Genomic DNA, 15319 nt, shown 5'->3' on the forward strand with positions numbered 1-15319 from the left:
TTCTTCAACCTGTACAATGTCTATTATATTATTATAATCTGTGTAATAAATAGGCCGAATTCAATATAGTCTGCCTGTCCAACAAAATATGAAAGAAAATCTATTCAAATGTCATTCATGTGTTCATTTTAACGTCTATCTTTCATTTATTCAAAATAATTGAAAATATTATAGGCTGCTGTTTACATTTTTTACATGTTTTTTATTTTTCTATAATTTAAACTTTTTCATTCATTTTTTTGTATTATTTAAAACCCACATGTGCTTTCTTGTGATTTCCCAACTCTAACACTAGATGGCCTCTCACACTGCTCTCTTCTAACCTCCACTTTAAATACAGACACAGGATATCTGAGAGGAGACTAACGCAACACGACACATGTCTGTCAAAAGGTGTGAAAGATTAAAGGAAACATTAACTCCACTAAGAATTTAGAATTGTCCATATAGTTGAGTTCAACCGAGGCAAAGTGACTCATCGTGTGGAATTAAGGCTGGACTCATTTTCATCAGCTAAGATACTTTTATTTGCCTGGCTGGTTATTCCTGCTCTGCGTGTTTGTAGTGAACACTGTATGCATGAACCAGGACGCTCTTCATGCTGAAACACAAGTTTAGTTAATATGAGGAAGCCTATAATATGGCAGGCAAAGCATTAAGTGCAATTTATTGCACTGCAGCACTATTTTTTCTTTATGATTGATGTAGGAGCTATTTCATTACTTTGATTATTTGATTATAATTATTTGTTATTGTTGTATTTATTTTTGTTGGCACTAGGGGCACTAAGCACCAGATCACACACTTGTTAGGTGAAACAATAAAGGCCTCAATGTTAGGTGATAAAGCAGGAAGAGACATGTAATTACATGTCAGACAAATGTGTTTCTGTGAATTAAAGTAGTGCCATTTTGTTTAACTAATGGCTTTTTTAATGCTTAATAAATTATGTACTAATGAAAAACCTAAAGCGTATAATGCACAGTGTAGTTTTTAACCGTATACGTGTGTATTCGTGTGTGTGTGTGTGAGAGAGAGAAAGAAAGAGAGAGAGAGAGAGAGAGAGCGAGAGAGAGAGAGAGCGAGAGAGAGAGAGAGCGAGAGAGAGAGAGAGAGAAACCAGCTGAAGTAAAAAGAGGAAGTGCTGATTTTTACCTTTCACAATAAAACACCTGTCATGGTAACTTGGCGCAAGTATACTTCTTGACAACACATTAACATAACATATATAGCATATTAACACATATTAACAAAACGCTTCAGTTCAGTTGGTGGAAATGTATGTATGTAAATGGTAAATATCGTTATTTAATCTATCTCAGATACAAAACCACTTGGACTTGCCGGTTCTCTTAAATCCGGGATGAAAAATACCTTTTGACATCTGATAAATACTTTTTTCCCCCCTTTTATGGAGCTTTAAGTTTGAAAATTCCTCTTATTCCACAGAGTCTGACAGTGTCAGTGTCAGTCAGGCATTAAACACAAAAGTCAAAGCAGCACACCAGTAACAAGGAGCAGCAATCCATCGTTAATGACAAAAAAACAATATAGAACATGGTTTTAAAAAAAGATCAAATTGAAAATATTGCAACTATTCATAAATACGGTGTTACCAACAACTGCTTAATGGTTTAATTAATGTGGGCCTACAGCACTACAATCACCTTTGAAATGCATGTAGTGAATTTACTAGTTTTACTTTGAAATGCTTACCGGAAGTACTCACAGTTTACAGTTCAAGTCTTTTTCAGTGCGGAGACGAAGAAGCGAACCTCGGTGACTTTTTGTTCAATGTAAGGAGTCCCATGCTGATGCAAACGTGTTTAAACTCCCGGTCGACACCAAACCACCGGTAGCAGACACACTGTTCTGCCTAGAAACAGTTGACACCGACGACAACGCGAATGGACACATCCAGGGAGACGGAACTGCTACTTTGGTAAGTTGTATCGTTTATAAAGTTGTTTATCCTCATTCCTACTGACGTCACCATCTGCTGAATATGCTAAATAACAAAATAGTTAACGCTCTTTAAATTAGTTCTTAACTTAAACCGAACAAAATTCATACACGTTAACTGTTGTAACCAATACCGTGAATTTACTCATAACTTAACGCAATTTCTACATGTTTTAATCTCAACATCCGCAAATTTAAAGTCATACATGGCAAATAAGGTTTTTGTTTATTTTATTTTAATATCTTAATATCCCATAATAACGTCAATGCTCCTACGTTAATGTCATTTTAATTTTAACACTTGGGTATTTAGTAATATTGTATTTGGTAATATATTATGGCAACATCCACAGGCATCACTTAAATATTCCTATAATGTAATTACAGTTATACTGCTATAAGTATTGCTTAATGTTTTCCTTTGTCTCTTTAAGTGACACCACAACACCTCTATGCTCTATAACGACTATATTTCTTTCAAATGTGTGTGGTACTGAATTCTGATGTTTATCTACACTATATAGTAAGTATACATATTACTCTTACTGTATATATGTGGTACATTATCTTCAGTAAATACTCCTATACTGTAATGTTTCTATATTGGCTTTTTTTACAGGGTGATTATAAATATTTCTCCATGCACATCTACTTTTTATACACGTAGTATGTTGAATACTTGTGGTATTCAGGCCGGTGAGTCCGGCTCTGTGCAGCCCAGCTGGCCTCTTTTGTTCCGGCCTCACAAACTGATTAGCATGCACCATCCTATCAGAGCATCTGTCCCCACAGACGCTGCCATTGTTCCCCATGTTAAACTTGAAAGTTTGCCCTTTTATTTTTTTGTTCAACTATCCCCTCGTGTTTAAAGCCTATTGACATGTCGACCCCTTATCCACACGCATGTGTTGACCTAAAACCTGGAGAAAGTTTGGACTGTGGGGGGGTTAAAGCAGAGGGTGAAGAGAAGTGAGGGTCACAGTTGGACCATATGGTTGAAATCAGTATCACAATATCAATACTTTGTTTTTTCTGCAGTGCTTCACAGCAGAAGTGGTCTGTAAAATACCCTCCTCTGCTAACTTTTATGAAATAAACCATGTAGCCTCTGGGGAAAGGAGCAGAGGAACACCGTGTGTAATGTGCACATTATCAAAAACAATCATTCTGTGTTTTTACTGTCTTGTGTCGGGTGAGACCAGATCATTCATTTGGACGAATAAAATGATTGTTATCACAATATTATTTTACTGGAAGTCGCTAAGTGACAGTATTGAGCTACCAGCCCAGATCAGTATTATTAAGTTATTTAGGGACGATGTCCTTCAGCCTTTGTTTGGCTCTTGTACAATACCATTACCTAATATTTAAATGGGACATGTCTGGAACTTAATTATAATGATGTTATTATGATATTGATCTTAGAGTAAATCCTCCAGCGCCGCTTTACGTATTTTTGTGCTTTAATTCAAAGATTGACGAGTGACCCAGCTTTGTTTAATCTGGTTAAATGTGTCCTAATTTTGATTTTAACAAAATAATCTGCTTACACTGTTTACATGGAGCTGTAATGAGAGCACACTATTGCCTTAATGTGCTCTTAATTGAATCATTAGTGCACACTGATGGTATTGTCTCTATGACCTCCCTCCAACCAACCAACGCGTCCACCCTCCGCCTGTTACGGAGACAGTTTGACATGTTTGACGGGCTGCTCACTGGCACTTCTCTGTCCGCTGCAATGGAGAACTGGGTTAGTTGAGTGTGCGTGTGTGCGTGTGTGTGTGTGTGTGTGCGTGTGTGTGTGTGTGTGTGTGTGTGTGTGTGTCGGCCAGGAGGTATTTCCTCTTCAGGGCTGGTGCTAAAACACAACCTGCTGGTTTTAGCCCTCTTTCAGTGAGCTGCTCTGTGTTTGGCAGAAATATCGTCTGCATGTTTATGTCAACAGCTGTCAGCTAATACACGTCTGTCACGATGGACTTGTGAAACACAGGGGTAATATAATAACATCAGTAATGGCTCTGCTTTCCATTTAGGTTTGCCAGTTAAGGGGACGGAGGGCTGCTGGCAGACTGGCTGCTGACTTAATGGATCACAGTTTATTTTGTCGTGTTATAGATCAGGATTGGACTGAGTTCAGTCCGATGAATGACTCACAGTCTGAACTCGTGACGACTGGAGAAATATGTAAATGTGAGACTTGTTGTTCCTGTCAGTTGACATGATGGACAGTCGGGAACAGTAACCTGTTAAAGGATCGTTCTTTAACATCTGTCACTCTATTGTAAGTCAGTACTTTTGTCGGGATCCTGTTGGAATGATGGCTTTGTTTTCCCAGTGATCTGATTGGTCAGGAGTCGTGATGGCAAGTGCAACTTAGCCGCGCAGAGTAGGCTGTCGTGGTGATCTGGCCCAGTTAAAAGTGAGCCAGCCTTGTGTGGTATCAGGCCTCGGGTGACGTTAGTGAGACCTGTTTGTTGCCTCTCTGGATGAATAATTCACACGTTTAAACACACCTCCACTCTGCATCTCTCAGGTTAGCTCTCACAGAGACAAACCTCTGTTTTGAGATCTGTCCTCGCTCGGAGAGAAGTGAATTAGTGTACGTAGATGTTGACGTCACAGTCAGACTGATTGTTCTCACTGCTGATTTCTGTTATTTTCTCTGTGGCGTTGACCTTTTTGCATGAATGAATGAATTATTGAACAAGAAGGCAGTCAGCAGAGTGCCTAATAATTAGCATTATCATATATTCTATGATATTTACAGCAAGAAAACTAAAGTATGACGACAATGCAAAGAACTTGAATGAATATAAACTTGAATGATGTCATGATTTAGCACCTGGACTCCATTAAGCTTTGTGTTGTTGATTAATAGAAACCATGAGATCCGAGCCTCACGTGAGGGATACAATCAGCGTTGAGCCGCGGCGTGAACACAGCGACACGTGATTCACCTCCGATGTCAGACTCAAAGTGTGTGTGTGTGTGTGTGGGGGGGGGGGGGGGGGGGGGGTCTCCGTCACGAGAGTAAAAGGGACCCACAAAAGAGCGGTTGTTGTGGACGAGTGAAGTCACTTTAGCAGTCGTCCTCTTTATTACAGGCAGTCAATGGGTCTCTGTCCTCCTGCAGTTCACTGGCCGTATTCATGGCCACTGAAAATAAGCTGTGGTCGTGACGGAGGGGTGAGGCCCTCTTTTCATGGTACGTGGATCTATAAATGTCTTTCACCCACGAAACACAACAGATTTCCAACAGGGCTGCAGGGTCGTCCCCCCCCCCCCCAGCAGAGTTTTCTTTCACTCATTTGGAACTGAGTATTGATTTAGCTGTTTGCCTCAAACGTTCCCAACTCTAATGCTCATAAGTTTGCACTGACTTCTTCAAATGTCCAACCAACAGTCAAAAAACCCAAAGATATTGTGATCACTTCAAAGAAACCAGGTAATGTTTCTGACTAAATGATCTAAATAGTTTCCTGTGTTGAGGCGTCGACTAATCCTTTCAGCTGTAAATCAAACATATGATGTAATCAATCAATCAATCAATCAATCAATCAATCAATCATTAGAGCGCCTCAGGAGAGCCGATCGTCCCCTAATTGCTGCATTGGTGGTTCATATGAAGAAGCTGTGTTAAAGCAGGTGGCAGCTCTGTTTCTCAGCACATGGTAACGCAGGATAATGATTATCATCATCATACCACATCCTAACCTCATATTATTGGATGTTAGCATCTCTTCATTCTGTTTCTGTTTCCCGTCATTTGGCTCTTGTGATTTTATCTCCAGGAAACCTGCTTCCGATTTCAGACTGGTAGCTGAGTGTTTTTAATCATATTAACTCATGATGAATGTAATCAATTGTGTTTTACTCCTACTGACAGGCAGCAAGAGATCCTTACTGCTCTGATGCTTTTATTGGGCCGATGAACCTTTAAAGTAACACAGAGCTTGTAAGCATTTGGCTGTGTGGAACTGTTCTTTGATTGTGAGATATAGATAGATAGAAGAAGGAGCTGCTTGGTAATTGGCAAAAAAAAAGTCAGTTTTACAGCAACTTTACAGAAATATCATCACAATCAAAAGATCAACAATAGTTACAGTTGCTTTAACACTGTGGGTCTTCAACATCGTATCGAGATCCAACATCTGTAAACTCCTGGATTTTCATAAGTAACACAAACAGTCACTAAAACAATAAAGATGCTACATCGATGACGGAGATATCACACGGGGTCTCATTGTGGTTTATCGAACAAGTTTCTTGTTTTGAACAAACCCTAAAATCACATAAGTGCGGAATTCGCAGGTTTGTGCTGACGTTGTGTCCTCTTCGGCCTTCTGACATCAGAGTTTGTGCTTCTAAATCCTCTCTTCTGGGTTGATCACGTTATCACCATGTGTTCCTGTAGTCCGTCCGGTCCATTCCCGTGAACGTGATACCTCAGGAACGGGGAATTTCTACAAATTTCAAACGTCGACTTCGGCTCAAAGATAAACTGATTTAGAATCTGTTTTTTGGCCATAATACAATAATGAATATGCTAATTATGACACACACACACACAAATGTCCAATAGAATAAAATGATGAAGCGATGACATTTGAGGAAAGACGTGGATGCGAGGCGGTGATTCTGGTTTCATGGTACAAAGGATTATAACATCAGCTCCAGCGTGCCGCTGAGTGTGTCACCCCGTCACGGACGCACACCTAACAACCCCACCCAGTGTACGGCGGTGAATTCACACATTGTCTGGCCCGGTTGCCCCCGGCCCCCACTACAAAGACAGTGTGGGTGTTTTGTCAGTAATGAATGGTGTTGTGTTGAAGCCTTTAAGAGTGTTTGTCTGAAGAGGGTTTTAAATGAAACATCCAAAGTTATGCTTTCTCTGAAAAACGAAACTTCTACTTTATCTTAAAGGTTCTTCTTTTGTGTCTGCAGGTGATGTGTGTACCGGTCCTGATGGAGACGCTCTGAGGGTGACAGTAAAAGCCCCCCTCCCCCCCCCCTGAAGTCTGCCCAGATGTTTTCTCTCGGTCAGGAAAACATCTCCACCTCCCCTGCTTCCACCAAAGGACCAGTGAAATATGGAGAGCTCATTGTGCTCGGGTAAGGAGCTTTAACAGCTGTCGTCAAAACTACTGAATCATCAACATGGAGCTTTAAAGGTTCTGCTGGTTCGTATGAAACCATTTGAGTATGAAAATCTTTTTCCTCTATGCAGATTGAGAGTAATCTACCACAGTGGAAACTGAGTCAGCGTTATTTGAGTATCAGGAAACTTCAGTTTCAGCGTGTGGTGTTTCACACGGTCTTTACAGCTGTCTCATGAATGCATGACCACGTGATGGTTATCAGCATGAAAACTAAATAAAGTGGCAAAGAGATAACTGCTGCCGAGTTCCCATCTCAAGAAAGTTTCAAGTCTCAACAAGCTAATTTACAGCCAGTGAAGAATGAGTCAGGCTACACCTGTACTGTTGTTCACATCAAACACGGGAGGCAGCGGCACGTAAATATACAAACGATATTAAAACTATGTGTTGGGGCTTTTTATTTTTGCTTTGTGATAATATCATCTTCCCAGAAGCTATCACATACCTCTATATAGGTTACATGAGAACAACAGTGTGTAAGGAGGAAGCTCATCCAAACCGAAAACATACAAATTGGTATTCTAGGAAATGAAAAAGAAAGAATGCTTCCTTTGCAATAACGGAAATATTGCATAAAAGGAAAACCACTGGCTTCTTCTTTGCTGCGTTGTGTCTACAGGAATGTGGCTCTGACTAGTTTTTCCACAGGCTTAATGCAGTGCTATCTGGCAAGCTAGTACAAGTCAAATATTGGTGGATAGATAGAGACTGTAGATACTGTAGATGGGCTGGTAGGTGGGTTTGTTGACTGATGGATTGGTTAATGAATTGATTAATAACTATTCATCTTAAATTGTTCTGTTGCAGCAGCCTGAAGCAAAAAAAAGACAAAGATAATGAGCAAAAGCTTAAAAACAAACAAACAATATAGACTCGTACAAAAAGAATCCCTCTCCCTCGTGACCTCTGACCCTCTGGAAGTGTGTGGTGATGTCTGTACCTGCAGAGACCCGGCCCTGCTGATTGGGCCTTTAAAATACTAGTTTATATATGATTTAATAAACACCTTATAGTACCTTGTATCATAAATAGTACTTTGTGTCTTACCTTGCCAACATCTAGATGGAAGAAGGTTTAAGTGCTGTCATGACGCTTCATATCCAGAGTTTTACAAAAAGCGACGTAGGTTTCAGTATTGTATTTTGGTAGTTCGAGAAATAAAGATGTATTTTTCTACATAACTCTTGTTTCATTCAACAAGTCAAAGCTCTCCGATGTAAAATGTTGTCCGGACAGAAGCAGCCGTGCAATAAATTTAGTAAATTTTAATTTAAATCAGAGGTACAACTCTGTCCAGACATTTTACGCCAGCTTTACGTACTTGACAGTTTTTGATACTAGATAGATACACATGTTTGATACCCAGCCCTACTCTGTGTTTTTAGCACTTGTTAAGCCTTTAAACTGAACTCCTTGGCTTGTATTTCATGTTGAACCTGCAGTAGAAAGCCCACACCAGTGTAGACGTTTGCATTGTTTTGACACAGCGCTTCTGATGGTCTGAAAGCCCCCTGACAAGCGTTGGTGCAGATAAGGATATGTCCACAGAAATGATTACAACACAAATCACTTCGTTTGAGCTCTGTGGGCCTTGCAGCATTTTTATGTGCAGCTTGAAATTGTTCAGGAGCAGCAAAACTCCAGTTAAATACGTGGATGAACTCCACCACAGCAAAGAATGCAGCTGACTCCCTGAAGAAGGCCTTTCACTGAGGACACAAGAGAGCGAGCGCCTGTGGTTCAGGGAGGTGGAGACACCTCAGGAGAGTTGTGGCCGCCGCGGTTTTCAGACCTTTTGTTTGCTTTCGTATCATCGTGTCCACATGTGGAACTAAACAGTCTGCTTGACCCAGCAACTGGCAATTACACTGGTCATGAGGTTTCATTTTAAGGAGCCGTGCAAGTTTGTGAAAACAGAGGTGGCGTCATGTGGGGTGACTGGGCCGGCCGGTCTGAGTTTGTCTAAGAAAAGGAGGTGGCCGTCACTTTATCTGAAACGCAGGAAGTTTGCGTTACCCAGCGAAAAGAATGGCTCCACTTTTAACCAAACTCGAATGTTGACCTGACCTGCGTCTGGCTCTGAAGATAACCTCCAGCAACATTTAGCTTTCAGAATGTGCTTTTCAGATCCACGGCAGCTCAGGACGGGAATAATGTTCCGCAAATAAACGGTGTTTTGCAAATAAATGCAGTTCAGCTTAAGTTGTATTTAGCAGGCGTCCTGATGGATGGAGGGTGAGCCACATTACCACAGCATCCTGCTTTTGTGTGTGGACTGAAACGGTTGTTGCTCTCCAGCTTTCTCTCCCACACGCAGCTTCCTGTCTCCAGTGAAAGCTGTGAAAGAAACGTCTGGGAAACATGATTGCTTGACTTTTAACCTGCATTAGGTAGACGGGACGTGTTTAGCCTAGCATAGCATAAAGACAGGAAGTAGGGGGAAACTGCTAGCCTAGCTTCATCAAAATTGGAAGAAATAAAAAAGGCTTCAAAGCTGTCTGTTTTTAAGGCGTAGGAGGAGGAGTTTTGGTTACTTTACTTGGACTTGTTGCAGCTTTTTGACTTGGAATGACTAGAAATCCTTAAAGACGAAACTCTTTATTTATGAATCAACTCCTTGTCTCTAGACACACAGTAGTCAATCACATCGCACAAGCGGCAGAGCGTGGTGTGTTTGTCAGTGCAGACCAGCAGACAGACAACAAACGATACTGTAGATTATCACGTCAACATTTAAAGACTTAAAAGACGGGATTAACACACCAAGACGCGCGTGATCGTTTTACTTTAATCAGCTTTATTGGCCAAGCATGTGTGCACACGAGGAATTTGACTCTGACCTTTTCTTTTCCACATAGCCTACACAGAAATAGACATAATGTAATACTTACATTTTATAACGTTTATTTGAAAGTAATGAATACAAATTTTAAAGAGCGTTTATTATTTCTGGGAATTCACATTCAGGGCACACAGGGGGCTTGTTTAGGACCTGGACTTGACTTGTTGAACAAGAAATCCTTGTTCAACACTTGTTGGTCTTGACTAAGGGTTTCTTTTCCAGGACTTGGGGCTTTGTCCCACCTCTGGCAGATAGTGTTTATTGTTTGGGTTCAGCATAATTCAGCCCAAACTCAGTGAAACGTGTCGAGAGACTCCACCACAGCAAAGAATGCAGCTGACTTCCTGACTGAAGGCCATTCACTGCGGACACAAGAGAGCGCCTGTGGTTCAGGGAGGCTGGCTGCTGCGGCTTCAGACCTTTTGTTTGCTTTTGTATTATTGTGTCCAGAACTGAAATAAAGCTGTCTGGGACCCTCGGCCGTCACACTGTATCATCACCGAAGCATAAATATTGATTTCCATTCGAACCAGTGCAGCAGTTTTGTAGATAACCCGTGTGGATCTCCTGTGAATGTTGTGAGACGTTTTCCCTTCTCGTGTGTTCAGGTGCAACGGCTCCCTGCCCACCGGCGACAAGGGGAGGAGGAAAAGTCGCTTCGCTCTGTGTCGCAGGAACAAGGCCAACGGTGTGAAGCCGAGCACCGTCCACTCGTCCGGCACACCGCAGGCTGCCAAGGTGAGAGCGCACCACACAGGTAGCAGTGTTCATCAGTGACCTGTGACATGCAGCACGCGGGTGGAACCTTTAAATGTCCTGGAAGCAAGCTTTGCCTCTTGTATATTACTTTTAATGTGCTTGTGTGAGGCAACTGCAATGAACTAATGAAACACCTTATTATGTAAGTTAAGTGTTTTTTTTTATCAGTTCTGTATCTGTGCATATCACCAGGATTCCTAAGGGTATTTATAATAACAAAAAGAGCAATAATGTTGTAACAGTGCGTCTCTTGTGTGTCTCTGAAGGCTGTAAGCAACAAGGAGCAGCACAGTATTTCATACACTCTGTCCCGGGCACAGACGGTGGTGGTGGAGTACACACAAGACAGCAACACAGACATGTTCCAGGTCTGTAGCGTCCACTACCTCTACTTCAGTTATAAAGAACAAATTCAACTATTCATGGTTTACATACAAGGATTAGACGCCTACCTGTCAGTTTAAAGGGACAGTTCAGTTTGTCCTCCTACCTGTGGTGCTTTTCATCAGTCCTAGTGCTTTTCCTAGTTTTAAGTCTCTTCCCGGTGCTATACATTCCCAAAATATTTGAGTAAAAGGCAGACATCTCTACGGCCGATGTCTCCAACACTCAGCAACTCACACCAAAACAATGTAGATTGATAAATAACACTACAGGTAAGAGACAAAAATATGTTTTTTTTGATTTTGGGGTGAACTGTCCCTTTAAACGGACTCAACGGGGGTTTGTTTTCACTCAGCAGCAGAGTTTTAGGTTTCATAATAAAGGCTTTATTCTCTTAAACCTGCCTTTTCTCCCTTTCAGTAAATTTAGATAATTGTTATTTTCTTTCTGTTAGTCATTCGTCAGTGAAATCTTCTAAGAGCTAAGCTAAGAGAAAAAGCTTTGACTTTGTTCTTGTGTTTGTTTTTTGACCACCAGACATTTTGCCTGTTGCACTATGTGGGTTTCAGAAGCCTGTGGATTTGCTTTAAGCAATAAAAAAAGCCCCAATTGAGGAATTAGAAACATAAATGAGAATCAACAAAGCTGCGAACAAATTGCTGTGATAAAAATTCCAGAAACTCTCCGGGTTTTTTTAAAAAAAAGTTATGTAATCATAGTTTTGACTGTTCGTGCATGTTTCTTGTAACACCATCATGTCTCTGTGTCGTTACAGATTGGTCGTTCCACAGAGACTCCCATTGACTTTGTGGTGACCGACACGCTGCCCGGTGGTCACGGCCATGCCGACGGTCAAACGGTTCAGAGCACCATCTCCCGCTTCGCCTGCCGCGTCATCTGCCAAAGAAACCCTCCTTACGCCGCGCGGATCTACGCCGCAGGCTTCGACTCCTCCAAGAACATCTTCCTCGGGGTAGGCTGCAGGAAGTGGAGCCATCACAGCGATTCATTACTAGATTGATGGATTAATTAACAAGCCTTGACGTCCCTCACAGGAGAAAGCAGCCAAGTGGAGGATGCAGGACGGTCAGATGGACGGACTGACCACCAACGGCGTTCTGGTGATGCACCCGCGCCACGGCTTCAGCCAGGGCTCTAAACCTGGTCTGTGGAGGGAGATGTCCGTTTGCGGCAACGTCTTCACGCTGCGGGAAACCAGATCATCTCAGCAGAGGGGCAAGATGGTGGGTGACTCCAACCGGCTCTTCATGGGAGCTGTAGTCTTTCTTTAACGTCAACATCGTCTAAAGGGGCCCTGTGGAGGTTTTGTTTGAAGTCGGTGTTTGTCCTCAGAAGGCATAGTGTGTGTGTGTCCCTGAGGTCTAACAAACACACTTAGTTTGTTGTTCACTCTGTTCTTTCTTTGCTCATTACTGCCACCAGCTGTCAGGCAGGAATATTTATCATGTCTTCTGACTCGCGGGACATTACGTGCAAAATAATGGACATCATTTATGGAATATACACTTACATGATCTTGACATTTGACACTGTACACACTTCTACATGCAACCTTACTATAAACATTGTGTCTTTTTCAGGCATCGTGTGTTTGCGCTCTTTGTATTTCCACTCTTTCTTACATTGTCCTGCAGAAGTTGCTCAGGATAAATACAGTTCTATCTTATGTGCATGATACAAACAAATATTGCTCCATAGCGCTACTAGAGGTTAAAAACTCCACAGGGTACCTTTAACTTTGTGAAACCTATGAATGCTTTAAATAATAATATCAAGGTCTGTTCTATGTTAATCTACCTTTTAAATATGTAAACCCCAGGAACATGTTTCACATTTTCAGAGAAACCCTCAGTTGAGTTACAGGATCTACTTGAGCAGCAAGGACGCGACGTCTTGACTTTGTCTCTCATATAATAATGTAATATCTTCTGCTCGTCTCTCCTTCAGGTGGACCCCGAGTCTAACGAGCTGGTGGACGGGTCCCTCGTCGACCTCTGCGGTGCCACGCTGCTGTGGCGGACGGCCGAGGGCCTGGCGCACACGCCCACCGTCAAACACCTGGAGGCTCTGCGGCAGGAGCTGAACGCCGGGCGGCCGCAGTGTCCCGTGGGGCTCAACACGCTGGCCTTCCCCAGCCTCCGCCGCAAAGACGTCGTGGACGAGAGGCAGCCCTGGGCCTACCTGCGCTGCGGCCACGTGCACGGCTACCACGGCTGGGGGGGCCGCCGCGACCCCAAGGTGGAGGCGGAGTGTCAGGAGAGAGAGTGCCCCATGTGCCGGACGCGGGGCCCCTACAAGCCGCTGTGGCTGGGCTGCGAGGCGGGCTTCTACGTGGACGCGGAGCCCCCCACCCACGCCTTCGTCCCCTGCGGCCACGTCTGCTCGGAGAAGACGACGGCGTACTGGAGTCAGATCCCGCTGCCGCACGGCACGCACACCTTCCACGCCGCCTGCCCGTTCTGCATCGAGCCGCTGGCCGGAGAGTCCTGCTGCATCAGACTCATCTTCCAAAGCCCGCTGGACTAGAAACCACCCAGACTGTCTCAAGCTTTAAAACAGCAATAGGGTGGACACAACTATATGCTTTGAGGGGTTTTTCATAACTTAATTTTTTCTAACTTAATTTAACTTCATTTTGACCAATATAAATGTATTGTGTTGCCCTTTTTATGATTATCATAAATGATTCAGGCAGTGTTTGTCCCTGTACACAGCTGCCAGATGTTTGATTTGCCTTACACTTTTTATATTTTGTATTTATTCCTTTACCTCTTCAGTAACAATGAGTCAATTCTGTGAATCAATGCAGAATTCAACAGCTGATCACTGTCTCACCCTGCCTTAATAAAGAGCCGTCAACACTGAGACATGCTCACCAGTTTGGTTTGAGTCCAGTGTTTCAGCGTCTCGCTGTGATCCACTTCCTGTTTTTATGCAGGAGCTTCTCATGATCCATGACATATTTCTGTATTTGATCCTTTTCTCTAAAGTGACCTTCCTCTGTAACGCTGTTGCCTCTTTGAATGCAGAATAACTGTATTTTATTATCTTAATACAAGCTTTTATCATGACTTTACAAAAATATATTCGTTGGGAAACATTTTAAGCTGCTGTCGGTTACTTGAAACAAACGCATACAACCTGAATGTCTTTTCCTAAACAAAATACAAATGTACGTCAGGCATGAATGACAATAAACCAGCATTGTTCAGTTGTTACATAAAGAATAAACACTAACAACACTTCATGTTAGATGTTGCAGGCTTAAAGGTATACTTGATTATATAATATATATTTGTAATGACAGTAGGCCCTCTATAGCTTTTAGATCAATCCACTATTTAGTATCTGAAGATCTTTAGTTATAGCTAGTTAACTAGTTAGTTAGCAGACTTTAATCTTCAAACAATCACAGGCATAGCCGGTCATTTCTCTTATTCAATGTTCTCAATGTCCAACACCTGTTTCTGTTGCACAGGGTCTATCTAACTAAGTGTCCTTATTTCTTTTTTAAATTTCCTACATGAATAATCAGTTTTAGTGTCGTCTCATATGCATTTTAGAATTTTCGGATTATTAGTGTCAGTCAGTAGGGGCAGAAATGCTTTTTCTAAGTAGCCTCATATTATATGAAGATATTGATTGTCTTAATAATGAAATATTAATACTAATAATAAATGCTTTCTTGTGGCCACCAGGTGGCACTATCGGTACCAACACCCAATAATTCTAGCCTGATGTTATTTCCAACATTCTGATTAATTATTATTTATTTTGCTTATGATTTTCAATACCATACCGATACAATACCTACATTTTAGTACTCGTACCAAAGAAAATAATATTTTCAGTACCCCTGATCATACTGTATATAGTGTTTTTCTACTAAAACTATTAATTTTATTTATGAAATGAGTTGCCAAAGCACGCAGCCAAATATCTTAATATCTTAACAACGCAGGTCTGACAATAGCCTCTAATGTTAGTCAAGAAAATGCATTTAACTGTGGGAATACATTTTGTATTATTTAGTATGTAAAGGGGAACAACATCACACAGTGCAAGTTATGCCTTCCAGCTGTGAAAATGCACGAGAAGTGTGAATACCATGAAGTCGTTAGCCCTCATTTAAATGCACATAGTATGTTTTTATACAAAAAGTATGTTGCATCCAGAAACACAGACG

General features: G+C 41.8%; 1 protein-coding gene across 2 annotated transcripts; it reads left to right on the plus strand.

Moving 5' to 3' along the window:
- Nucleotides 1–1731: 1731 nt before the first annotated feature.
- Nucleotides 1732–14239, plus strand: LOC142949874 (E3 ubiquitin-protein ligase pellino homolog 1-like). Of its 2 annotated transcripts, XM_076091732.1 has the most exons (8): nt 1732–1942; nt 3579–3715; nt 6913–7080; nt 10578–10707; nt 10995–11096; nt 11888–12085; nt 12168–12356; nt 13081–14239. In XM_076091732.1, the coding sequence occupies exons 3-8, from the start codon at nt 6995–6997 to the stop codon at nt 13657–13659; spliced, it is 1284 nt and encodes a 427-aa protein (XP_075947847.1). In that variant the 5' UTR covers nt 1732–1942; nt 3579–3715; nt 6913–6994; the 3' UTR covers nt 13660–14239. The 2 variants fall into 2 exon arrangements, with proteins under 2 accessions (XP_075947847.1, XP_075947846.1); XM_076091731.1 differs by lacking the exon at nt 3579–3715 and having other exon boundaries at nt 1733–1942.
- Nucleotides 14240–15319: the final 1080 nt, after the last annotated feature.

The sequence above is a fragment of the Anarhichas minor genome, unplaced genomic scaffold, assembly GCF_050575085.1.
Source record: "Anarhichas minor isolate MPS153535 unplaced genomic scaffold, ASM5057508v1 ptg000014l, whole genome shotgun sequence".
NCBI classification, from domain to species: Eukaryota; Metazoa; Chordata; class Actinopteri; order Perciformes; family Anarhichadidae; genus Anarhichas; species Anarhichas minor.